This window comes from Colias eurytheme, chromosome 20 (genome assembly GCF_061535395.1).
Source record: "Colias eurytheme isolate Ceu_HAF_F1 chromosome 20, ilColEury1 Martin Lab GWU primary, whole genome shotgun sequence".
Classification (NCBI taxonomy): domain Eukaryota; kingdom Metazoa; phylum Arthropoda; class Insecta; order Lepidoptera; family Pieridae; genus Colias; species Colias eurytheme.
In genome coordinates this window covers 9,844,195-9,872,173 of record NC_142999.1, presented here as the reverse complement: position 1 = coordinate 9,872,173, position 27,979 = coordinate 9,844,195, and the positions used below count along the sequence as shown (strand labels likewise).

Genomic DNA, 27,979 nt, shown 5'->3' with positions numbered 1-27,979 from the left:
AAGCTACTACCTATACACGCAACTTTGTTATCTACTTATAAATTAATTATTCTGTATTTTAATACATATTGAGCAATGCAGTTCACAAATTCTGGCGGCACCCATGATGTCAAGTTTTTCGACGAACATATTTTATAGTATGGGTAATAGATTAGGGAATGAAACAGCAACTTGAATTCTTAACTATTTATTACACTCTGTGTATAATTTATGATAAATACATTTACATAGTTATATTATGTACATACAGTAGCAAAATGTAAAAATATGTCGTGTCTTTAACAGCGCAGTGGCGCTCAAAAAGGCGCGAACACACATTCGAAAAACATAACCATAAAAACTTTCATATTTACATATAGACCCCTCAGGATAGAGACAGATGTAAGCTTTTAACTATACAATATACATAACGATATTTTACGATTGCAACGTCTAAATTTAAATAATAAGCTTCAATGAAAAGGCACTAGGAATCGTTCAAGTTCATAGTAAATGCTGCAAATAATTATAGTTACTTGTGGGTTTCAGGGCAGGCCTATACTAAGTACACAGAGAATAACATTAACTCACTTCAGTTGATTCAACGTAACAACATTATATTCAGTTTCTTCTGGACTTTGGAATTCAGGGATTACTTAATACACACATTAGTAATAGGAACAAATCATATTAAAACAATATCGGTTAAAGTCAATGATCGTGCACGATAAGAGAATGATAAAATTAAATAATTTTCATAACACTCGTAAATAAATTTTACGAAAAAAAAATTTAAAGCACCAAATGAAAACATGACTGAATAAATTAAGTAAAAACTAACTAGATAAGTAATATAAATTATTATAATAAAATTACATCGGCGACCGTCTTTAAAATAAAATAACTTTTATAAAACTATTTTGTCTCATTATTTTCTCGTATAAAATGATCGGACTGACGCAAATGTCGTTTAGAATGTATTGCACACCAATGTGTCACACACGGCCAACATTCGGTCGGCTTCACTCTCGCGAGCGACGCAAACTCACACAAATAATATCGAAAAAATAAGGATATCTAGCACAAAGAAATATGTTGAAGCGACAGTCTCATCCGTCCAATATTATGCCAACAATCGACGGGGCCGCGGCTCACTAACATTCACATAACATATAACGATCGCTTTTCACCGGGAACCGCGCTCGCGTTTCGACCACTGCTTCAACAATATTTCCATCGAGCGGGAAACGGAACGATAAAAAAGCTAAATTTTCAATACTTGTGCATACATCTACTGATTACGAGAAAACTCATAAAAATAAGAGTAAGCAGGGGCCGAAACGCGACACGGTGGGCGCCAAGTAACACGGCCCAAAATTGAAAGTCTAAACGCCACAATGCGTGGCACCGCGCGGGCTGCAGTTATTTGGCGCCCACCGGCGACACCGGAGCCCTAGAGCCCCTAGAGCCCCTAGAGCCATCGGCCAGACTCTAGGGGCGCGAGAGCTCCGGGTGCCACCAGGGACACCAGGGAGTCGCGTGTCCCCAGTAGAGACTCGGGCGGGTCTAGTTGCGCTTGGAGGGCGGCACGAGGTGCGGCGGCAGGTCGGCGGGCGGCAGGTCGGCGGGCCGGTCTAGTTGCGCTTGGAGGGCGGCACGAGGTGCGGCGGCAGGTCGGCGGGCAGGTCGTGGCCGTCGATCTTGACGCGGATGAGGTGCATGGCCAGCGCGAACTCCTCCTCGTCGAGGAACCCGTCCTTGTCGATGTCGGACAGCTTCCAGATCTTACCGAGCACCGAGTTGGGCAGCTTCGACTTCACCATCTCCGTCTTCGCCGCTGTTGAGAGAGGGACACTTGAGGCGCGAGAACTACGAGCCAAGAGCGATGATGCCGGGAGACCCGATACCTTACCGGCCGTTTCGAACATTTGGGTCAGACATTAATGTTTAAATATTAATTTTTAATGGGTACATTTAAATTTACTTCTTTATTCAGATCAAGTGAAGATACTTATATATTACGCCAGTCAGTCAAGCCAATCAATTCACAATAATTCCAAATGGTCTTAGATCCGAACATAAGCCGATCTGCAACGGCGTGATAATAGAATGAGACCAATTTTATAATAAATTTAGTGTATTAAAAAATGTATTAAAAATGGGTTGACTGGAAAAATCCTGGACAGGATATTTTTTTAATTAATTATTGAAAAATCTTTTATTTTCATTTTTTATTAATTGCAGTATCGAGATAATAAAACAATTTTGTAATAAAACAGCGCTGACATAATTTTTTTTTCATCATCCTATCAAGTGAAAGTAACTGGTACCGACATACCTGTTTATACATACCTGCCAATCTAGCCGTTTGTCCCGGTAATTATTAGAAAACGACTATGACTGCACATTCTGTAGGTTTCATACTTTAAGTCTATTATAATTTTTTTTATTATCTTGATACTGCAATAAATTAAAAAAAATGTTTTTTTTTTTTCAATTCATTAAAAATGCCCTGTCCAGGATTTTCCCAGTCAACCCATTTTTATTACATTTTTAAATACACTAAATTTATTATAAAATTGGTCTCGTTCTATTATCACGCCGTTGCAGATCGGCTTATGTTCGGATCTTAGACCAAAAAGTTTTCAAACTTCGGTACACTTAGATTGGTTGCAAATTTAATACGTGATATGAAATATTATATCGAAAACTTTCCCAAGTTTGCAGAACTTTTGGAATTTTTTTCACGACCATACAGTAAAAAAATAATTTACTTAATTGCAATTTTAACAATGTTCCGGACTGCGGACAAGGTTGCAAAATGAGATTTATTGTCGTCCCAATGTACCATTCACTTGACCGAAGTTTGAAAACTTTTGGAATTATTGTTAAATTTTCGATTTCGAATGTCGATTCTGACTGATGTATATCTTTTATTTATGATACTATGAAAAAGAAAACAACTCAGCGAAACTGTTGAATGCTATTACATATATAAATATTTGAATGTAGCTTATATCTAATAGGTATCGGATCTTACGGCATCACTTTAAGATATCGGCAATGTTGCATGCAATAAGATGAATAGAAAGAAATACAGGATTAGAAAATTAGCGTTAAAATCAAGGACGTATAAAAAGGTCGGACTGTATACCACACTTCTTGCAAATAATTTGAATTTGACCCGCTAAAATAATACTTAGACCCGTAATGGCCGCGACAGTTTATGTGCGAGTCAATTTAGGTAAACTATGTCATTCAAATTTAATAACAAGTACAAGTAAATTTTTTAAGGACAAATTTTTATCAAGAATTTCTTGGAAATGTATGAACCTAATGTGCAATATCGGAACCAAATTATTGAATTATTCATATCTATGAAACGTGATTTATGGATTTTTTTTCGATCACCACGGTTTTACCACATTTCACGAAACAAGACATGCTGTATTTTTATATTTTTAAAACGCAGGCTAGAGAGAATCTGTCCGACCTTTTTTATACGTCCAGCGTTAGAATTAAGAAGATAAGAAAACCAACTCATTAAAAATCTAATTAGCAATGCAAAACCTTAAAATAAGATAAGTAAACGATGACTAAGATGCAGAGTATTATGTAATTTAAATAAAAAAATACTTGGCAAAGACTACTAAAAAGGGGCTAAAAATATTGACGGGGGTATAAAACACATAATTTGTTAGAGACAATATTAAGCTTAAATCTAGCACAGAGAACATACAGACGAGAAGGGTTTCTAATAGACTTATATCGATTCAGTTGAAGTCGTCTAGAAAATATTTAAGAATATTGATAATATTTTTGCGGTTGAGGAGATTCAAGACGGAATGAATCCGCACAGTCTGCAGCTCGGGCCCGTACGCCACCGCGCGGGCCTGCTCCAGCCAACCCTCCGCCGACTTCGACACCGTGAACTCGAAATACATCTTATTCGTCAATATGTAAGCTACGGTTTTGAAAGTCAAATCTATCAAAAACAGCGTCATTATCAAGTTGACGAAAAGATAGAAGACGAGTTTGACATAGAAACAGACGGACTCGACGACTCCTCTGGAGGCGGGAATTATGTCATTTTCCGTCGTATCCGAGTCGGAGGCGACGTCTTCATTTCTAGACCCCGGCCGAGAGATTTCCTCCGGCTGATTATTGTCGTCCGAGCCGATCGTGTCGGCCAGGCTGTGGATGGAGACGCCCCGCGACAGCCCGTCGCCGGCCGACTCGTTCATCAGGAACTGGGAGATGGTGGAGCAGTTCTGCGTGGCGAGCGCCAGCACGTCGGTCACGCGAGCGAAGCCCTCCTCGTCCGAGCGCCGCATGCACAGCTCGGCCAGCCGCGAGCAGGTGTGCGAGGAGGACAGCAGCGCCTGCAGCGCGGCGTCCACGGCGAGCGGGCCGCGCAGCTGCGGGCGGGCCGCCAGCACGCGGGCCAGCGCCAGCGAGCGGGAGGGGGACGGGGCGAGCGTACCGGCGCCGGTGACCTTGCCGTCGATGGGCCCGAGCGACTGGAAGATCTGGTCGTAGTGCGGCTTCTCCTTGCTGCAGATCCACTCGGGGTCGCCGTGGCCCGCGTCCACGCCCTCGCCGCGCCCGTACCCGAACGGCGACACCTGGTCCTCCACGCCCTCGAACGCGCCGCCTGGAAACATTGTACACATATGTCAGTATGCTCTATTAATGATACGCTAAACTAGAAAATAGAATACGTTATTTGATGGACAGATACTTCTTACTTCTAAACTGTTTACATTGTTTATTAACTATATTATATATAACAAAAAAAATATTGCTTGTACATATATTATAACTAAAAAAAACATAAATTAACTGGTCATCAAAAAAATATTTTCCCATTACTCCACCAGTCCGTTTACTTTTAGTCAATATTGCAAAACTCTTCGATTTTCGCATTATGGGATAGAGAATAATTAGTAAAGATGGTTGCAACATATGTTTGTGATGTAATAAATGAATTTCAAATTGTGTTTAATTAAACTGATAATTTTACGAGTAACTCGACGATAATGATAACGATATCAGAGTAAAAACGGCGTTCATTTTTTTATTATTGAATGTCGGAAAATTTCGTTTCCTCCCACTTACAATACAATGGTTTTATCATTAAAATTAAATTGATAACGTATTTTTAAAAGTAACCGAGAGATTATCCGAATTGATAGAGCAAAAAGTAAATGCACAGTATGATCTACTTGCAATTAAAATGACGTAACAGATTATCCGAAACGATTTCAAACGAAATGCGGCAACTTGTGCAACGACGACACACTTCCACTTACATAGATCTTATTTCAGTTTCGATTAGAGCGATATTTGGACTTGAGAAATATCAAATTTCTAGAATCATTATTAAAGATTATTGTCTGTATGTCGTTTCAGGATTTTGCTTTATCCTGTATGATATGAAGTAATGAAAAAAAAATGTGTGATTTTATGAAACCACGGTAAAAGTGAAACTTAGGCACAAAATTATCGTATTTGTACGATAATTATCGTACGGTTCGACCGTCACGCGACATGCGCTACACAGACCAAAAAGTTTGAGACGATGTAATAAAAGTTTCACTTTAAAAACTGTTTGTTAACAGTAAAAATTTTGGTCCGGGAGCCAGCAGCAGATTTTATGACCAAGTTCCTCTCAAGCGGTAATTAGTAAAATGCATCAAAGTTATAGTATTATGAAGCCTCGTGAACGTCAGCTGGAGCTCGGTTGGGGGGAAGAGCGGTTGTAGCCTCCCGTATCAGCTGACGGTTTTTCCACCAAGATACAGCCAGCTGACATATATATTTATCCACAGTTACATATAAGCTATCATCAGGTAAATTTTTGTTTGAGAGGAAATAACGGAAAATAAATTTTTCTTTAAATTTAACTTTCATGTTCGAGACACCAGCTGACGTATAATACACCATGTTGTAACCAGCTGACTATTTTTTTTCGTTGAGATATTGGGTTAGCTACAATTTGACAAATTTTTAGCTGAGAGGAAATGAATGAATGAATGTATTTTTTTTCCTATGTGCGTGGGAGGCTACAACCGCTCACTCCCCCAACCGAGCGCCAGCTGACGTTCACGAGGCTTTATAATATGTACTATACTCTCATGCGTCTGACGAATTATCTCTTGAGAGGAAATAGTTAACCAAATTTGCACCTGGCTCCCTAACCATTTGATATTTGTTTGAAATATGCAAGTTGCATGTCGTCGACACCGCGCGCGTCACGAGGTGGCAACGAAACAACAATAAAACGTGGGACTGCTTACGAAACTTCAACACAAAAACAATAGTGCAGTTCACAAAAACTTATTTTTGTAATGCGCACACAGCCTTACATTACGCAACTTGTTGATATGATGCTTAGCATCGATTGTGTGAAACTATTCGTGAAAGTAAATTCTAGTGCATTCGTGATGGATAAAGGACCTTTTTCAGCGAATCGAAGCATCTTCACTTATGTAAACAATAAGAAGAAAAGTATTGTTTATCAATAAATATAGATGCATGTTTAATTTCTAAATATACGAAATTAAACAAACAACTTAGTATTCCTATTTATATATTGATCGCAGTGAGCGTGAGTCCAGTCGTTGGTCCTGTTAATTCTACATGTGAAGCACGCACAGCGCGCGGCGCGCGGCGGCTCTAACAGTGAACCTGAACACAGCCGATCGCATAGCTCCACGTTTGCCAATGCGTGTGATGTTACTACTTACTACTCTAAATAAATAACTGAACTTGCATTTCTTCGAAATATCATAAAGGACATTGCCGTCTTTATCATTCACTTGGCGTCTTTCAAATATTTTTTGATTTTTCGCAGTGGCAAGATATTTTACTGTTCCCTTTTTATTTGTTGTTTAAGTAAGTTTTACATGATGTTATTTCGATGTTTCAAACCATACAGCAAATGTAGTCACGGGCAAGGAAGTCATCAGCTCCCCGCTCCCGTTGAAATTTAACAAATCAAATGATGAAATTAACATGACAAACATGATTTTTTTTACCAACTGCAGAATAAGAAATCTGCAGTTGGTAAAAAAAATCATGGAACAATAATACCTACAAAACATTAAATATAATAATAAATTTCTGCTACCAACGACCTCAGTGCACGCCATAAAAAACGCAAAACAGTAAGTGTTGAGTCAAGTGATCGAGTCGTTTGATTCGATTAAGCACATAAATTGGGTCTCGGCTGACTCAACGTAACTTACTGCACTGTGCTGTGCTCTGGGGTTCATATATAACTCTTACTGATGTGATTTCAATATTTTCTTGGCATATATGGGGATTCCTTTTGAATAACATCACTGATTCACAATATTTATCTATTGACTTTTTAATAAATTAATTGTATCGATTTATAAAACTATTTAATTGAAAACTTAGAGCGGTTCTTTATAATACTCTTATTGCAACAAGAACACATTAAGGCATCACTTACGACGACGCGGCTAAAATAAACGAAATTTGCCGTCTATAAGGACCTGATAAAATTCCACATGTTGACCATTTTCCATACAATCTAGAATGTTAGACATACTGATCTAATATTCAGACAAAGCTTAATTATAATATGTAATTATCTATGTGGTTATCCAATATAGAAGTGGCAATAAGATGGACAATAAGTCGTCTCGATGTCCTAATTCGAGGTGAGGCGAGTCGTCACAATAGTGATAAATGGAGCGCTTATCTCGCAAGGTGACTGCAGCTAGCGGCAATACTATAATGACCTAACTGTTAAATAAATAACTCGGTTATGTTATTACATATAAAAAGATACGCTACAAGGGTATAATTTATCTTCTCACTTTTAGTTGTAAACGTGTAAAACTGACCAAGGTACTATATTTTTTAATGAAGAATATTTGAGGCAGAATCCATAAAATGCTCGATTACCTAGGTACCTAATAATATAACGTTTATTTTCTATCACAAAACGCTTGGTCAATTGTATGCCTATAAGTATCAATAACAGCTCGAATCGTCACAAGTGATCATGTGCAATGATCGAGTCATCAATCGAGCAATGTGGGTCAGTGGGTCCGGAAGCGCAAAAAGCGAAGGTTTCCGTCACGCAGGCGCACCGTCCACCGTTTGACACTTTTTGCCGAGCGCCGGACCGTGGCTGACCCCTTGTGTATACTTTGTTTCGTCATTCGTAATTATTAACAAAAACATTAGCAATGAGAGCATGGCTAATCCTTGGAATGACCCACATAACACTGCTGTATCATAACTATCAAGAATTGATACAAAGTTTACGCAAGTATAGACAACTAAATAGCCCATATGCATATATAAATGAAAAAGGCCAACTTGCGTTTCGTGCATCTATTAGACGGCATAACAGGCCAATTAATATCTATTAGAAGAAAGATATCCGCGGCGTATCTGATGTCAACCTTGTACTTTGAGTTATCAATATGTGGGACGCCTGCAGTATGATTAACGGACCACAGATATTGGTCAATTACTAATTGGAAATTGGATACATACATATCATACATTACTACATCGTTATAGTGCATATGTTTGGTAATAAGTCGCTTAGTTACAAGGAGGTTCTGGATTAACCATAAAAAATATGTATCTACTATTCTATCACGCTTCACAAGTTAGAAAGAAGTTTAAATTATTGATTTAGCTGTTACAGTCATGCTCCGAAAGTGCTCCGACAGTACCGAGCAGATCTTTCGAAGTATATTTTCTGTAGTTTCACAGCTATTCATGAATAACAAATAAACGAATCGATCGCAGATATTACTTAGAATACGGGTGAGGTGAACAAGCATCAATGATTTTTAAATATCAATACACGTAAATTGTGTAAGTATGTAAAGCCTTTTTACTTCTTCCTATTATTGGCTAAAATAATAACCAAAAGTCTTAAAAGGATACTGATTGCATATTATAAAGCCTAGAAGCCTTTCTTCAAAAAACAAACAACAATTAACCTCAATTTGTCGCCAAATAACCACGAAAATAGCGCAATAAATGTGAATGTCCAGACGCAACAGCAAATCAATTATTTGCGTATAATTAGCCCGGTCCGGAAGTGCAGCCGGCCGCAGCCGATCGATGCCGCTTGCTGCATTTTTGTGTTACGTCACCATTGACTCATCGTAAACTATGATTTTTATTTAGATTGCATTCTTTTCAGATTATAAAGTAGATCCAAGTAATAGTCCGGTAGGTAACGGTGACTTTGGTATTTAAAGAATGAATCAGAATAAAAACAATCTTATCGATATTGTATACCTAGTTAACTTGTTTTATATTATACTAGAGGTCCGCCCCGGCTTCGCCCGTGGTACATATTTCGTAATAAAAGGTAGCCTATGTCCTGTCTCGGGTATCAAAATATCTCCAAAATATACCAAATTTCATGCAAATTGGTTCAGTAGTTTAGGCGTGATTGAGTAACAGACAGACAGACAGAGTTACTTTCGCATTTATAATATTAGTAAGTATGGATAGTATGGATGATAGTTGTTACTACCAGTGTCCTAACTCCTAGTAAATAAGTAACGTAGGTCCTGAATAATTTTAAAATATTCTGGAATTGTAAGCTTCCCAGGAGAGGAGTATCTAACTTGAAAAGCATCGAAGGCCAAACTTTTTCAAAGGTTTCTTTATTTTGATTGAGAGGATGAAAAAAATAAAATGCTAAAGGAGAAAACATGTATCATGATGATATAAATAGATAGGCGTAACCTATTCGTCATCGACCCAAGGACGATAAATGTCGCATGTACATACAGCTAATAGAGCTATCATACGAATAGTAACGTTTGATACGGGTCTAAAAATAACTGAGTTTAGTTGTTTCATAGTTTCTGTACAAGTAGCGCGATACAAAAGGTAATAATATCATTTACCGTACAAGGTATATAGAGCGCGTCTCGTCTGATAGCGAATAGCTCTGATGTTGAATGCTACTCGATTTAAAATCCTATTCATCTTGGACAAATCTTAGTTTTATTTTTATATACCTACTTAGATATATGTAGTAAGAATTAAAATGCGTCATGTTTAATTCGTCTTTATCGTATCTAAGTATATCTAGATAAATTTAACAGAATCGTGTTTGTGTAACCATATCGTTGTTCAATAAATTTTACCATTACTCGTGAAAATTTTATAAACGATCAACCCGAATTAGACATTCAGTTCGTGTTTGCAAATACACCAAAAACTTGTAACATATCATCGGGTAGGCAGCAAATTTCGCACGTAACACACTTGAAAACGAAACTGAAGCACGGAAGAGTGTAACATTGATAGTACATTTTATTTGTATTGTTGCGAGGTGCGACATTCTTGCACTTGACTCATTACGCCGACGGTAATTACCCCACAACAAACCAACGGCAATGCAGTTGATATTTCATGTGCAATTACCTCATACATATTCATGCTCCATCAGCATAATCTTATACTTGAACGTGAATTTAAAGAGCAGATATGAGGATTAAATCAACTAAGGTTGAAATTATAATGCAAATGTGTTTCTTGGTTATAATGAATATGACGTCCTTTGCAGTTCGTAAGAATTAACAATTTTTGGCTCAACAGCATTTAATAATATAACGAAAATTCCTAACACGGAGAATGTAAAAATATTTCTCTTCTATGAATCGATTTGTGGAAACGTGCTTAGAATTTAATTTCGCACGCGATAGAATTAAATCTTACAATAAATGATCTATAAATTCAAAACCTTTATTCACAAAAAATAATGCAATTTAAATAATAGATTTATTGATTTTCTAGAAACCATTGCATCGTTAAAATCATGTAGGTCGTGTAGGGTACATATTATATTTTTCGTTTTAAAATAATCGTGGGAGATAGCTGATAGATATTTAAGTTTAATATCAACATGAGACAATCAGAAAACTCTACAGGTTTCCATTACAAGAATAACACAACTCACAAGTGGCCTCTAGTAACAACGAAGCAGCGATAGGAACACTCGAAATGTTTCCAAGCTGGCATCATTCGCGCCATCTCACCACTCGAAGGCGGCGCAACTTCGCGGAAACTCGCTCGCACTTACCACGTTATTATAATTTATAACTTACTAGCTAGTAGCTACGTAATACGGAAAACATTATAAGAGATTTATAATTATAGAAATATGCTAAAAGTACGTACGATATCAATCTAATGGAAAATAATCCAATTAAATGGTGCACAGCAACCGGAGTAAGTAATTTATCGATTCAATTATGTAAGTTGTTTAAATGGAAATTAAAAGGGCTCATAATATTAAAACTTAGATCAAGATCATAAAGAATACCTACAAGATATTATTTGTTTACGTTAGTGTTTAAAATGCGCCAACGTTCGCGAGTACACGAGGCACGTATACGTGTATCTGTTAGCACCCACATAAGCAATTATTGTTTTGTTGCTCTTAATGGAAGATTACAAAAATCACTTAAACACAAGGACATTTTTTAATGTTTCCTGAAATTCTTAATTGTTTAATAAACGCAAAATGTAATTACAACTGATATGAAAGGAGTTTAACCGCTTGTTTCTAATACGAGCCGTATGATATAATGCTGATATAAAAAATACTTATATGTGTACAAATGTAATGCAACGTGCAAGAAGCGAGAAACCGGTCCGCTGCAAGCTGAGTGATGTAAGAGGCGACGGACACACGCTATCTAGATCATATCTCATGTCGACGGTTACCAAGATAGGCTAATTGATATTAAACGCGATAAAGGAAAAGACGATTTATGGAATTATCAATCATATGACCAGCACTAATGAAAATATACTTAACGATAAGTACTCATTTTAGGTACTTACTAAAAGTACGATGCACTGATTCAATATTTAATGAGCTTTCGATTTTTCTGAACAAATAAGCACTCGAGACGGCGTATCAACAAATATGTTTATTGACAAACGCGAACGATATGCATGCAAGACAGATGGAATGGTAATTGCGGAGGGCATTAGTGACGCGGAGATTGCGCGCAGTTTTATTGAATCGTTTTGTCGTGGTGAGCGGAGACAAGACAATTGTGGAGGAATGGTTAGAGGTCGCAGGATAGAGGTGTGGATCGCTGAGAAGGAAACGCATCCGCCGCCCACGCTCCGTTCGCCCAGTCGCCACCAGCTGCTACCAATCGTCCTTCACTTGGAGCAAGGACGCTTCGTGACCATTTCGAGCTCTGAATTATGAGTAATCGACCGGCTAACAACGTGTGATTTTGGGCAATTGCATAATGTAATCACCACTTCTAGAGGCATTTTTTAAAATATTATCAACATGCAATTTGATGTTTTACCTGAATTACAGTGTTTTACTAATCCATGATAGGTGATAATGAAGAAATGTATATTTTATGTGGTTCATTAAACGATTTATATCATCATACAGCTATTTTATCTTTGTCATTGAGACGAGCTAATGTTTGGTGGGCGTCAACGATAGCTGCGCCTGCGCAAACACCTAGCACCAATTTGTGATAACACAGTTTACCCAAGACATTGAAATTTTATTTAACAGTAATTATACGGCTTTTGGGTGCGTCATGATCTAAATGACCGAAATCATTTGTTACTAAGAGACATGAAACCTCACAATTTTTACCTTAAAAATGATCTATTATTTTTATACCTAAATAAGTTTTCAGATTAAGTGGATAAATACCTACATGTAGTTAGCCGAAGTAGTAGAGATGTAAGCAATGCAAAATAATTTAAACTACATAAAATGTAAATGTTCCAATTAAAATAAATCGTTTAATTGCATTTTTTACAAATAGTTAATATCGTAAAGTAAATGCTAAAAAGGCATTATAAACTGAACTCGACTATAAAAAGGTGATGAAAGCGATTTCAATTAGCAATAACGCTTGCATTAGAAAAGGATCGTTGCGATGCAGGACACGCGCAGAGTGAAATTATTCGCGAAAGTCCAACTGTTCAGTGTGACGCGTTTGGTGGCTCGCCTGACCGCATCGGACCAGACAATTTAGTTACGAATGTAGATTATAATTATTAACAATATTATTGGTATACTAAAGTAGGTAAAGAACGCATTGTTGATACTTCATCTGAGTTTGGAAGATCACAAAATCTAGAAGTTTGATGAAGATGTTTAAAATTTTATCATTACCTAGACATTTTCACAGACTTTTATAACATTAAGATTCGCATGCAATAAAATGTATAATTCTTCATATTACATGACAGTATGCAAATATAATCAAACTAGTTCAAAATTCAAATCAAAAAAATCTTGGCAACAAGTGCAGCGGATACGAGCGGTAGCCGGTAAGCAGGAAACAAACACGTAAACCAATAAATTAACTGCTCCACAACACGACCACTGCATTATGAAACTCGTTACGTAAAACACGCACTGGGAAAGTCAACGTTCAATGAAGATCCTATGCAATAACGTCTTCAATCTAGATGCTGGATCAGAACAAACAAGCCGTGTAAGGCCTTTTGCACTTTTACGAAAGACAAATGTGCGAATGTACCAAAAATACAGGAAAGTTAGCATAGAATAATTATTAAAAATTACGAAGTATCCAATACTTAACAGTACTCCAACAAAATATCGGTCAAATATTTACCTAGCTTACCTATTTACCTAGTTCTATATAATTACTGTTCCCTGAAGCACGTGCGTCTGTTTGTCCTTCTGTTGATACGTCAACAGAAGGACAAACATTCAAGTATATTCAATACACGTGTCACACTCGCGTGCACTTCCCGAGCCCGATGACGGGAAAAAATAAGCCGTTACGTACAGAGCGTATTCTTCTTCGGAATTATTATGATTTGAATATGGACAAGACAACAATGTTGCACTTTTGTTCGAAAATTTTACACTAGAATCTCACAAAAGAACCTCACAAAGGGGAAATAGGGTTTGCTAGGAAAAGTATTAAAATATATAAAAGGCCAAAGCCAAAATCGTAGAAACTCTAGACAGAGACCTTCTTTTGAAACTAGAATCATCGTAACTGGTAAAAAAAATGTCCAACAAGTAATTAGAATGAAGTAACGTTCTACGATTATACGTTATCTACAATCAACACAATTTGACACCGATAGTGAGTGACTGACTGCCGACTGGTGATGCAAGCGGAGACCGTTACAGAAAAGTGCACAACAATGGACGCCTCAGCGAACCCGGAATATGGGCCGTGGAAAGTGCAGTGACTCATTATAGTACCGCCGACACGAATGTTGTACTACGCGAATATGGTGCGCAAATTGTTTCGAAAGCGCGACCTTCAACTCTTTCTTTTAATAGCTTCTTGCTATGGGGCGATTGAATTAACCGTTCGAGTCAAGTCCTTTTCATATGTGTTCAATCAACTAATACGAAACACGAGATTGCCTTCAGAGATTATTGATTCTAAAGATATCAATGTTTCCAAACATTGCAAACTGAAATTAGTAATACTACCTACTAGAAATGTTAAGAAATGTTGTTTTAATTTCGGAGCGTAGTTCATTTGTAAACATTTCAAAGAAAATGATCCTTGTTAGCATTGAAGTGGAGCAAGAATAATTTTCTGTTCTAATAACATATATTGTAGTGCAACTAACGATACAGTTATGCCATTACAATAACAAGGCCGTAATAAGGCATTCCGTCAGTAAAACTGTAAATAATTTGGAAAATCCAAAAGTGCACGCCTCATAATTTTTTTTTAATAAATATTTATTAATTATTATTTTTGTTTATTTAATAACAATTAAACCACATCGAATCAGACCCTGAAAAATGAAAGGGTTCTATTCCTGAGCATACTCAAGCGTAAGAGAAAAAAAAATACTCGATTAGTAAAGTATTTCGGTCGCTATCGTGTTAAGGTGATGAATTAATTTTTCTAACATTTACGGCCCTTTTTAAACCTTCGTAATTTTTATATTATTAAAGTTGTCGTGATGAAAATTCTTGACAAGAAAGTTCAATAGTAACACAATACGTCTACCGTTTTAGAAACATGATTCCATGATATTTTCTCGATAGAAAAAAAATACAAAGTTCTCATTGTTATTTTTTTATAATCTCTGGCATCTTCAAAATAACAAACGTAAAGTTACGACTTTTTGGATATTAACTATAAAATATACAACCTATACGTCTACCGATTTAGAATTTTGAAATATGCGATGGTTTTGAAATAAACAAGAAATACTTGAAATTAGCGCGCGACCAGCCAATATAGCGAGAGCCGCCCTGTACCTTCCTACCCCGATCGCTGCACGAGTCATTCCCGCTACGGCCGTCACACGGGGAACTTGTGTCGCTCGCGCAATCGTAAAAAAGGGTGACAACACGATAAGACAAAATGAGACAAATGGGGACAATAAAGAAAATAAGAAGAAGAAACATAAAGGTTGGAGGAAAAAGAATGCTTACAATTGGAACAAATTAATGAAGTAAGTTGGTTTTATTTTAAATTTGATGATAATTGTATTATAGACGATGTTTGATATGTACCCCTGTTTTAAGTACATAACGAATGTGTAAGATTTTTTCATTTATAGCATAGATAATCTTTTCAGAAATCCGGAATCCAGAAGGAAAATAAACCCACTGATTGTTCACAATGTGAACCCACTCCTTCGTAAGTACCTTTATTCAGTCAAAAATGTATGTTATCAACGTTCTACTGGTTTTATCGCATGATTCCATTTTTAGCAAAAAGCAACAAAGTGCAAAGAAATAAAAAATCATGGTGAACTTAGTGGAAGTATGGCGGACATAATATGGAACAGGAGCTCAATGTAGTAGTATTATATTTAAAAAAATACGAAATAATTTCAAGAATTACATTTCTTAGAAGGTGGTAGATAAGTATGTTGTATAAAGAATTTGATGTTGATATTAATTTCATTTATACTTACTACACCTGTGCGGGAAATTGCTTAGTAATAAAACAGGTTTATATTCATATTTACATAGTAATGTGAGTTTTCATTTCGAAAAATTTTGTGTAAGTATATTAAATTGAGTTCCTGGGTGATCTGGAAACACAATTGGGCCCGGAAGATGGCGCTGCAGTCACTCCTCCTAATGACATGAACCGATTTGGATGAATATTTGTGTGCACATTTCATTTTTGTGGGATGATTGGTTGATTCGCTTTCACATTAGCTAATATTATGTATTTTTGTTGTTAGAAAGTAAACTTAATTTAATGTTTATAATACATTATTATTGGTATAAATAAGCCAGTGTTCGTCTCACATTGCTGTACCTGCCTACCTACCCTACCAGGGCCTAACTTTGTTCTGGCTATTTTATTTTGATTATTTGTAATGAATAATTACAATTATAATAGAGTGCAAAAAATAAATACATGCGTCAATATATTTTGTGTTTTTTTTAAACAATTTTTTTATTTAAAAAAATATCATTCCGACCGCGGCTTTGCCCGCGTGGAATTAGGTTATATCGTGAATCCTGTTTTATCCCACAGAAGTGTTCAGTTCGGATAAAAAGTATCCTATGTGTAAATCCAGGCAATTAGCTATATTTTATCAAAATTGGTAATGTAGTCTTGACGTGATTAAGTAACAACTAACAAAAAAATATACAAATTAACATCCAAAGTTTTGCATCAGTTTTACTGTATTAGTGATATCTTCCACTCTTGACTTTGACTGAGAAGAATTAGGGTTTATAACTTCTTTCAGAAATAGTACCTTTCATTTCTGGGCATGATGTAATATCTACGTCAGCATCAAATTCTATCTAAATCAATTCAGTAGTCCGCGTTATTGAGTACCATTTTATTTTTTCAGAGTAACAATATTTTTTGTTATTTTAAAGATTATTTATAACCTGTATTATTTTGTAATAAAGTAAACATTACGAAATAATAATAATTATTAATAATGTCTAAGTAGTTGTTGGAAAGAAGATTATTTGTTTATAAGCAAGAAAATAAAACCAATAAATCAACAATTGAATAAATGTATAACAATATTATAACTGTATGACGACTCCATACATGTTTGTCCCGAGTCAGCCAGCGGCAGCGCGGCGAGTTTGCAATGAATGACTTCGCGCACACCGGCGTTCGCGATAGCGAGCTATTAGACTCCGCCCGCCAAGCAGTGGATTTTTTTTTGTGTATCGTCTTAACAAGAAAAAGGATCCGCACATACAGACACACGGACGTCCAAGACAGAACTTTTTTAAACTGTTTTTTAACTAGTTTAAATAACAAAAATGACATCAAAAATATCATGAACGTTAAAAATAGTGTTTTTTCTTAATATGTGTGTGTATGTATTATCTTACAAGTGCAATGTATGATACATAAAGACATTTTAAGTTTGAAAAATCAGATGTTTTGCGCGAAGTGACAGTAGTACCCACCTCAACGCTTCGCTTATGAGGCGTGCAATACAAAGTTGTGAGACAAGCGTCGAGCAATTTACGCGGTATGCGGCGTGGCACATCCCACTTCCGGTATTCCTTGCTTATCGGATGTTTTAATATGGATATTTGTAACTAAATGAAACTTAATTATGTATAAATAATACTGTTTGTCATTCAGAACAGTTATTTATTTAGATTAGGTAACTTCAAGCGAAAATTGACACCAGAAGAATGATAGCAGTTAGATGGAATTGTACAAATTAGCTTGCAATATAAAAGGTATTACCTATTCGAGGAAATTTCTAGATTCCGCTTTGCCACAAAGCTGAATACAATATACTCGTGATAAATGTCAAGTACAATAATAACAGGAAACATTAGCGATGAATGGAGCCCACAAATAGAGCATGTTAGCGTGTCAATAGCAAGCATACGATTGAACCGCAGACGGAACACAAAAGCGGTAAGTGATCCTCTCCGGGAAGGCGACTTGAAACGCGGGAAGATTGTCTCACAGTTGTAACGTTCAATCAATTATTTTTCGTCATATCTGATTAGATGGATAGCATAGGAGTTGACTTCAGACTTCTAGTGGTTTATTCAGAGAACTGTGCAATAAGATACCGCTACATGCAGGTATTTTGGCAAGATAAGTAAATTCTCATGCCTAGCGACGAAAATGTCTATGATTGTTGATACAGCCTGTTGCATACATACCTAAGTAACCTAATATTTGCATGTTTAAATTAAAATTTGTAACTAAAGTGTCCAAAACCGATTTGATGCTTTCAATCATGCTATGATAAATGGTATACTTCTTATTATATGAACTAACGATAATATTTCCTGCATTAAGATTAATGGTTTGCCGGTTCTCCGACCAAAGACTAATGTCAAGTACGTCAAGGATACGAAACATGAATGGGGCTGTAAATAGATCCATAACAGACGTATCAATAGCTCGCGTACACTGGCAGGCGGCAGCAAAGTGCACAAAGGAGTCATCCGGGTGGGGCCTGCACAATGCGTGTGCTTGTGGCGACGAGAGCGGGACAATGGAGCTCAATGGGCTGCTGCGTGACGTCACGGCGGACGTGCGAACAATGACCGTAGGACAATTAGCTCGCGCCAATGCGGTGTAAAGTACATTAATTTAAACAGAACGTGCGTGACTCCATACGACATTATCTCATCACCAGTTTGTATTATGCAACAGTGTGATATGGATCATGTCTGATCTCACTATTAACACTATTGGGTAATATGAAAATGAATTTTAATGATTTGTTTTAAAATATGTATTGCGATGTGAAATTTGTAAGAAAAAATGAAAGCAAAGGCCTCAAATAGTCACTAGGTATATCTATCTTCTTCTTATATATAAAAATGAATCGCAAAATGTGTTGGTAAGCGCATCACTCGAGAACGGCTGAAATGATTTCGATAATTCTTTTTTTATTATATTCCTTGAAGTACGAGGATGGTTTTTATGTAGATAAAACGTAAATATGTACCACGGGCGAAGCCGGGGCGGACCGCTAGTTGTAATATAAATTAATTTATACCTTCCTTAAAAGCATCTGAATTATTTCGGGACCTGGAGGAACACGCGTAATCTACCTACTCACTTACGTGTCTTACCCAAGTACCTCTAGATAAATTGACAAGCAACACTTAATTTATCATGTGCTCAATGTACCTAACATGCAATTTTGCATTTACGGTTCAGGTATCACGAAATTATTCCACAAGTAGTTAGTAACCGGTCATTTTGTAAGTGGCCGGCGACCTAGGCGTTTGCGACACTTCCCATGTGGTCAGGTCGGTACCATCCGTAGTCCGCACGGTACTAGTCTATCAGCATTTTCTAAATTGCAATCACTCATTAGAATAACAGATGCATTTACCAAACCAGTTTAATTATGTTTCACTTATCAAATGTGTAACGAAATTGATTACAACATCGATAGAATACATACCCATGTAGGAATAGCATTTGATATTTTTATTACGTAACATGTTACAGGAACTGCTTGGTAAGTAAAACTTTATCCACGTACAAGTTCGCTGATGCAATATACATCTATACCTACATATAATAAATCTGTAGAAGGGTCAATTCTGTACATTGAAAATATTGAAAAAATGAATAGCAGGGGGTGTTACTGGATCGATACCAAACCCAAATATGTGATTAAAAAAATTTTTGTCTGTCTGTCTGTCTGTCTGTCTGTATGTGAAGACATCACGTGAAAACTAACGGTTCGATTTCGATGAAACTTGGTATAATTATACCTTATTATCCTGGGCGTAAAATAGGATACTTTTTATCCTGGAAAAATACGTAGAAAAAAAATTAATCTTAATTTTTCAGTTTTATCCATAGACGTTGTTCTGTAGAACCGCGAACACACGTTGCGTATTATTATAAGCCTAGCCGTAATTGATACGTATTTGGGTCTCATAGATATTAATTATAAGATGTCATTGTCAGAGTTACTCAAAATGGAGAAATATACCATCCACGCGAAGACCGACATCCGCGCGGACGGAGTCGCGGGCGGAAGCTAGTTGGAAATATGATTTTACCATTAAGCCGATACAGTAAAACTATTGGAAATGTATGTTCAAATGTTGGATATAAATATGACCTGTACCAGCTAAAAAGCTTGACAGATATGACAAATGCTTTAGAGAAAGTACCCTTGAATCGAGACCGAGAAACAATAGACACAATCAAATGCGACAGCAAAATAGGACCAGTTGATATAGTAAAGTGTAAACAATCTGTGGGCGTTAACAATAAATCAGTCAGCGCGGGAGTACACGCCGCAATCTGCTCGATCACACGAAGGAGAAAGTACACTCGTTCTCATTGTATACATTACTTCGGCGATGTAATAGTGCAATTACTATTAGTGACGCTGACTGTACATACAAAACACATGCGTTTCATTTTTCGAAATATTTTAAGAAAATTATCCAAGTTAACGTAGATAATTGTAGGTAGGTATTTACGTCCTTCTTGAAAACAAAATACTTAATGTAATTTTTCATAGAACTTAATGAGGTGTACTGTAAGTTGTTACTAACACAAGTGGTTATGAGTTATATGATATCGTACACTCGTCACTCTCTTGTTGAACAATATCGACGAAATCAGTTAAGTCGCGGATAACAACCGATAACATAACTTAGCGCCATTTCTGAGTATTTACTTGTTCATAAATTTTCCTATTTCTATATTCTACTTTTAAACATAAATAATAACAAGGGAAGAAGTGTTAATAATCAATGTAGTTCGTTCTTTCGAAATACCTAACGTAAATGCAGGATTTAAAATAGTCTTAGACACCATGAAAGATTCTACAATCCATACTAATTAAAAGCATTTCAGAAATAGGGAAAAGCCATAGTATTAATGGACGTGCCCAATAATTCTGAAGCAACGATACATTACACAAGTACACAAGGCACGGTCTGTTACAAATTAGGAAGAACTAGTTATGAAGATCCGTATTAGCGGCCAAACGGAACAACACAAACGTCCAGTTAATGAGAACATAGGATATAATATGTCAAACAACGTTTTAGAATAGGAATATTTGACTTTGTTTTAAAAAATTAATTATGGTCAAATTATTATTGAGCTAATTTTATTTTATACTATACAACTATAAAAATTAGTAAATTAATTAATGATTAGTGATTACACAAATGGCTTGCCCTCACACCTCGTTAGTAACGTTAGAGATAAGACTTAAATATTTTCCTCACATACCTACGCAACACAAGTACTCGAAGTAGATGTAACTGACGGTAAAATGAATGATAAAAACGTTTCAAAACTCTGCAATAGTTAATTACAACATATATATCTTTTATCTGATATACGAATGCTATTGAGAAAAATACGTATGGTTTTGAGACTTTAGGACTTCAGAATAAAAATAATTAATAAGAAAGGTATTATGTTTATGTCTGTATGAACATAATGATGACGATTTCGTAAATATTAAATTTTCTTGTGAGATCTTGAATATCCATTAAATGATAAGATTTTAGAAGGTCACGTTTACACAGAGAAGATAGCCATCTTAAATGAAAATGATAAAATTATCCCAAGCACTATTGGAGTTAAACATATAAGGTCAAGTAACACAAACACTGAGTACCTATGATAAACAGTGGCAGTACGAAGGTACGAATAGCAGCATCGTAGAGGGAAGATCATTGACAACACAACACGTACCAATACCTTTGCAACCCAGCAGTCATTGATATTCAAGTTAATTAAACTAAGTTATTTACGTTTAATAAAGTTCGAAATATTGTGTAAAAGAAGAAAGTGCCAGATGCCATACTCATGACAATTTAATGAGGAGGTACATAACAATTAAGTCTTGTTAACTACAAATGTACAAATTCTGGTCTAGGTATAGCAATTGGAAACCCAATAAATCAAAGTCAATCTCTATGTTACCAGTGGTATTCTCTTGATCATGTTATGCCTTAGACTCAATGACTGTGGGCGTGGTGACAATGATCTTACCTCGCAAGAAGCCGCGCCGGTCGTGAATTCGCGCGACGGCCGCCGCCACCGGCCCATCCGGCTCCCCTTTGGGAAAGGGTTATGTTATTGCATGCATCTAATGTTTTGTGAGTTATTTATCTATGCACTCAAATCGGCCACGCTTCACTAGCTACGACTGGACAATATAGGATAAAGCACATAAACTTCATACATTATGCAATGTGCTCTTTTAGAATTTTTCGTTTTACGTTCAGCTTTTTTGTAATTATTATTATTGATACATTTTATTAAGTTATATACCTAAAAGCTGTTCAATTAGATAATTTTTTTCATCAACAGATTCGATTTAAAATTAATGTGATACAGTTTAAGGACTCGAAATATATGCATGCACTTGAAGTCACATGGCCATGCAATTATTTATTGGAAAACTTAAGTTAAAAGAGCACATTACAAAATTTAATGCAAACGGAAGTGATAAAAAACTGACATCATTCACACAAAATATATCATGGTGAGTTCGTCAGTTTTATACGGCTTGTTTGTGTAACATGTTTGTTTGTACCCAAATGAAAGAAAAACAGCAACATCAAAATATGTACAATCAAAACCTATAACGTATATCATGTAAAACTGATCGATACCATTCAATAATATTGCCGACACGATATTGGGTAGTTCAAGTGCAAACAAGGCCACAGGTGAGCCCGCATCTCCATATCAGTGAGTAAGCGTTTGACGAACAATTTACATACATTTTTATCATTATAAGCGCTACGTTTGTATTCCACTGATAACTATACAATTACGTAATCTTTTCAATTTTAACGAAACATGCTTTTGATATAACAAGATAAGTATACACATCTTAAAAACGATTCATTTCCAACTAATATACCTACACACTTAACATGTTATTTCCTAGATTAATGATTTAAACCATAATGTAGAGTTGCAAATCAACCTCCGACCCCAGAACTAGGTACTAATAGACTGTATATGTATGAAGATTAGTTCATCAGAGCTTATTAATGATTTTATGATGACAAACGAGATCGTAAACACGGTTGTAAACTTGTCTCTCGTAACTATATTATCAATTTGAGCACATCTGAATGCTATAAAGGAGAAAATTACACCGTGCATATCTGTCGCTCAAGGTAAAACAGCTAAGCAGATTGGGATTAAACAAGCTTTAAGCACGATAGATTGCATTTAAAGGAGTAGATATTAGTATAGGTGTGGTATAGGATAGTTTTTACTGAAAATAATTTAAACATACTCGTCTGTATATTAAATGGTTGAATGAATTAACTTGTAATAGAATTTTCGTCATTTTCTGAGAATCATTAAGTAACAATTAAAGAAAATGGGTAAATAAATTATATTGTGTTATCTTGGTAAATATTTATATAAACCTCCCTGTAAAATTCTACTTTTACTGTTAAATCTCGTTAGTTTTCCTTGTTTCAGAATCTGAGTGTACTCAATGTACCTATTTACAGAATTAGAGCAACCAATCGAATAGTTTTCATTTTTTCCCCTCTTAAAACCTATTTATCAACTATAAAAGGCTTAACTTGAAATCAAATATTTGTATTACATGTAGAGTTACTACAGCTAGGTCGTTAGTAAGCAGTTTATAAGGCAAGTGTGTCGATCTGAAACACGACACACGATTCTTGGAGTAATGAGTCAAATGTGACAAATGTATAAAATAATAATTATCAGCGCGATGGAAAATAACATGGGATCTGTGGCCTGTGCTAGGTATGTGTCTAGGTTCCGTTTATACCAAGTGGAAATTACGACTGTGCTGTTTGAGCAACGCTAAAATGACTCATTGCTTACGCACCTCACAAAGTAAACGTAAATAATTATACTTCTTGTATAATATATAATAATATGCAAATAATAAAATTCACTGCAACAGTGACAGACTATCATGTCCTGCATACAACCAGGAAACAATTTTATGTACTTATTTAACATTCTACAACGTGCTCTCCTGTTATTAAATGAAGCGTATGATCTGTTTCAGATAAATCTCATAAAACCGTTGCATTGTTGCGACTTGCACCTAAGGTAGGACCCACATATTAACGCACTAATATCTTATAGGTATTATCAATATGGAAATACATATAAATAATAACCACAGGGCTCGGCCTGTAGAACACGCTCTAATGTCGTTAGTAATGAGAGAAACAGGCAATAGGTAGACGTTTTAATGATTTTAATGTCGAGCAGCAAGCAGCCAACCAGAAACTTTGCTGTTTTGTACATTATGCTATATGTACTTACAGTTCCAAGGATAAAGCCAACGAATTCAACAGCCTAATTCATGAATAGTTAAAAAATAATCTCAGATACGATTGCGTGATACATAAAGTGGTAAAGGTGTTATAAAGTTCGAAAAATAACATTAAACACATAGCTTTTAGTTTCAAGTCAAGAAGAAAAATGTAATATGATTGAAAATAGGAGTCTCGCTTAAGTAGGTGTAGGTGTGTTTCTTAGTCTCGCTTGTGTTCAATAATTACCATTTGGAAAAAGCATTCATTAGCGATTGAATGAGAACAAATGCCGGAGAGGGCATCGCGAACAAAAAAGGTCAGGTTTTACACACCCCAAGCCTTCAAATTTATGGCCTGTTTCAAATTTTCACTTGCAGCAGTAGTCTCGGGTCAATGAATCTGTTATTGGATTTCTAGTACACACCGTTATTTAGGTTCGTTAGCATACCTAGATATCATTGTAGTTATGGTTGTAACTTTACGATGGATTCAAGTTAATCCTTTACCTTCGCAAAGTATTGGTATATCTTACGATATTTGTTTTTTAATTATGAGGATTTAAGCGATTTTTCTTTGATAAAAGTATATAGGATGTTGAGACACAAACCACAGTGCAGCGGACGCGCCTGGTTACTTGCGGACAGCAGGAAGAAGTAGCGGTCTGCGCTAACTAGACGTATTTGAAACCATGTACACTTCATGGTTTCAAGTGCTCTACATCACATTTATTTTATCGAAATTATTATTAAATAAAGATCGCAAATTCTTCATTAACACTGATGTTTAAATGATACGTTTGTAATTATACATCATTTTATACTAATTATAAAATTTTCAGGGAATCATAATAAATTAACAAGTAAATTATTAAAAAAACAAAATACCCGACTGCACACTAAAAAAAGAGTGATTGAAATGAATCTAATGATACCGCATACATATTTTTTTAAAGGGAAATTTAGAAAAAATATTATTATGTCTTTATCCCGTGGGACTTTTAGGATAAAATGTATCCTATGACACTCCCGTAATCAAGACAAATCTAACGATACCTCATACATCAAAACCCATCAAGCCGTTTAGGCTACAGGTGGTCACAAAGGAAAAGACATACATACATACTTACATACACTCGAAAAACATTACCCTCCTTCTTTGGCAGTCGGGTAAAAATAAGATACACAGTTTTACTCAAAAACACGCCAAAATGTTTAAAATAACTAAAATGTTTTATTTAAGTGAAAACAAGTTCGGATAAATAACTTTCACTGCAACAAAGGCGCTATTAAAAAGCAATTTCAACTAAATGTCCACCGCGCTACTTCCTGTGCTGTGTTATTGTTTGATATAAAACTATTTAATTTTAATATTCACTTTTATTTATTTAATAATAAACTTATTTTTAATAAATCAATACTTCAGTATTAGCTTAGTATATTATCATTTTAAATTATTAGAAAATACATAGATATGTTATGCATTATTTTACATAGCTAAATAGTAAATAGTAAAAAGTATGAAAGGCTCTAATAATTTCTAAACAGGATTTTTTCATAAGCTATGTATTATAGTTATTGACTAATAAAAATCTAGTTTCATTTTGAGTCAAGTAATTATGTAACTCCTTTAGTGAAAGTGTAAAATTCCTAAATCATTTTAAAAATAAATTAAATATAAAAGAGTATCAGAAATCTGTTATAAAAAATAGAAAAGAAACATGAATGAAGAAAATTGACTCAAAGTTTCCTTCAGCAAGTAATATATTATTAGAACTGTATCCTGCACTGTTATCAACGATAAGAGCACTTGTATAATATCAACTGATAATGTTCTTACATGACTTCATGTGCGAACATTATGTGCAAAGTAATAAGTCAGCCTCGCGGCCAATGTGTTAAATAGTATATTTGTGCTAATTATATATTTATACTGATGATACACACTTCCTCTAAATAGTTGTGTGATTGATAATGTTACTATACATGTTTTATACTAATTTGAACAATTGATATCAAATTGTTATCAACTGTAAAGGTTTTCAAATATAACTAATGAATATAATAATTAATGTTAATTACTGAAGGTTCTTATAACCTTTAATTCAATAGCTTTATATTGCAGGCATGTATAAACAAAATCTTTTGAGAAAAAAGTATTTCTCCTATAATTATTTTCTGAATATATATTATAGCATATAGACTTACCTTTGATGAGAGGCTCGTTGACCACATTAACATCTTCCTGTGGGATCAAGTCCATGAGGCGCGCAATGTCGGTGGCCAGCATGTGGTCCACCACCTCCAGCAGCTTGGGTTTCAGCGGGTGGAACTTGGTGAAGTCGTGATTAGCTAACAGCTCCTGCATCTTCTTGATGTCAGGGAAGTCTCCGGGCGAAATCTGCTGTTCCCTTTGAATTCTGTCGTACACTTGAGCTAGGTTCTTAATTAATTCCTTCTTCTTGCCATCCTTGCCGAACATAGATGGCATTTCTTTCCTCAACTCACTGACAATGTACGCGTGAACTTTAGCGAGGCGCGCCCTTTTAATCAAGTCGTTCAATTTTCGTAAAGCAGCATTCCTGGGGAGGGACTGCATGTCTCTGAAGAGATCTTGCTCTTCATCTTCAAATAGACGTCTGTTAACATCGTATCTCAGAGGCTGGTCCCAGAATGAGCCGATGTACACTCTAGCCACCTCTGGGGTCTGCAACACCTTCCCTAATGACCACATGAGCGCTCCGTACACACGCATTAGCTGTTGGTGGTCAATCATATCAGCTTTGTTCAATACAATTCGAATTTTATCATCGTGACCCCTCAGCGCCTCTATACTCCTCCTGAATTCGTCAGATATGTCGAGTTTGTGGGCGTCGAACAACAATATAATGCGATCGACACGCTCCGCGAACCATTCTAGAACTCCTGTGAAGTCGTAGCCCCTGTCGACGCGCTGCTTTTCCCCTGACAATATACCGGGCGTGTCGACGATGGAAATGCCCCGCAACACCGGCGACGCGACGGTCGAGCATTGGAATCTGTTCAGGAAGGCGTTTCCGAATTTACTTAGAGGTCGAAATTGCTTTTTGGGGTCTACTACGAGCGCATTACCGGGTATTACACCCTCTTTCTCATCGAACATAACAGCGATAAATCTGTCCGTAGTGGGCTCGGGTCCTATTCTAATTCCGGGGAAATCTCGCTCTAGAAGGTATTTGATAAAAGTAGTTTTACCCGTCGAGTATTGTCCGACGAGCAATATCATAGGTTTAGCATCGAAATCCGGCTCTTCCAGTTGGGGCGAATGAAAGTCGTGGAACTGATGGTGCAGCTCGAGCGGCAATAGTTTAGTTTTGTATATCCTTTTGAGACCCTCCACGACATTTTCGATACTTTCTGTTTTTTCACCTTCTTTCTTAAGCCAGCTAAACATTTTTGAGTTAAATTGTTTTCTTTTTATAGAACCGTATATGCACTTTTCACTCACTACCACTTTATACAAGAATAAAAATAAAACTATTTGAGCGAGACCACTGCGATCATCCTCTTCCACAAAAATGAAAATGAATGACGATTGACGTATGACGTGACCAGTGACGTCTTTTCCAAGTTTGCCATTATAATATTATCCTACATGCTGCCAAATAAAAAATACAATTTCAATACCGATAAAAATCGTTTACTACACTAATCCTTAGCTAAAATCTTGTTAAAATCAACAAAATACTGGTAATGTTTATTAGAT

The 27,979-nt window shown here is 36.0% G+C and overlaps 1 protein-coding gene across 1 annotated transcript; it reads right to left on the bottom strand.

Moving 5' to 3' along the window:
• Positions 1–171: 171 nt before the first annotated feature.
• Positions 172–27,811, bottom strand: Past1 (putative achaete scute target 1). Its single transcript, XM_090113981.1, has 3 exons — positions 26,443–27,811; positions 4,463–4,633; positions 172–1,816 (listed from the first exon to the last, which is right to left on the bottom strand). Exons 1-3 carry the CDS (start codon positions 27,665–27,667, stop codon positions 1,614–1,616), a joined length of 1,599 nt encoding a protein of 532 aa, XP_089970107.1. The 5' UTR covers positions 27,668–27,811; the 3' UTR covers positions 172–1,613.
• Between the last annotated feature and the right edge of the window lie 168 nt (positions 27,812–27,979).

Excerpts from the sequence above, each read along its gene's own strand:
- Past1 (XM_090113981.1), bottom strand. The coding sequence starts at position 27,667 with ATGTTTAGCTGGCTTAAGAAAGAAGGTGAAAAAACAGAAAGTATCGAA. Across the intron at positions 4,634-26,442 it reads CAACGAGCCTCTCATCAAAG|GCGGCGCGTTCGAGGGCGTG; the intron begins GTAAGTCTATAT and ends CAATGTTTCCAG. Across the intron at positions 1,817-4,462 it reads CGGCAAGGTCACCGGCGCCG|CGGCGAAGACGGAGATGGTG; the intron begins GTACGCTCGCCC and ends CTCTCTCAACAG.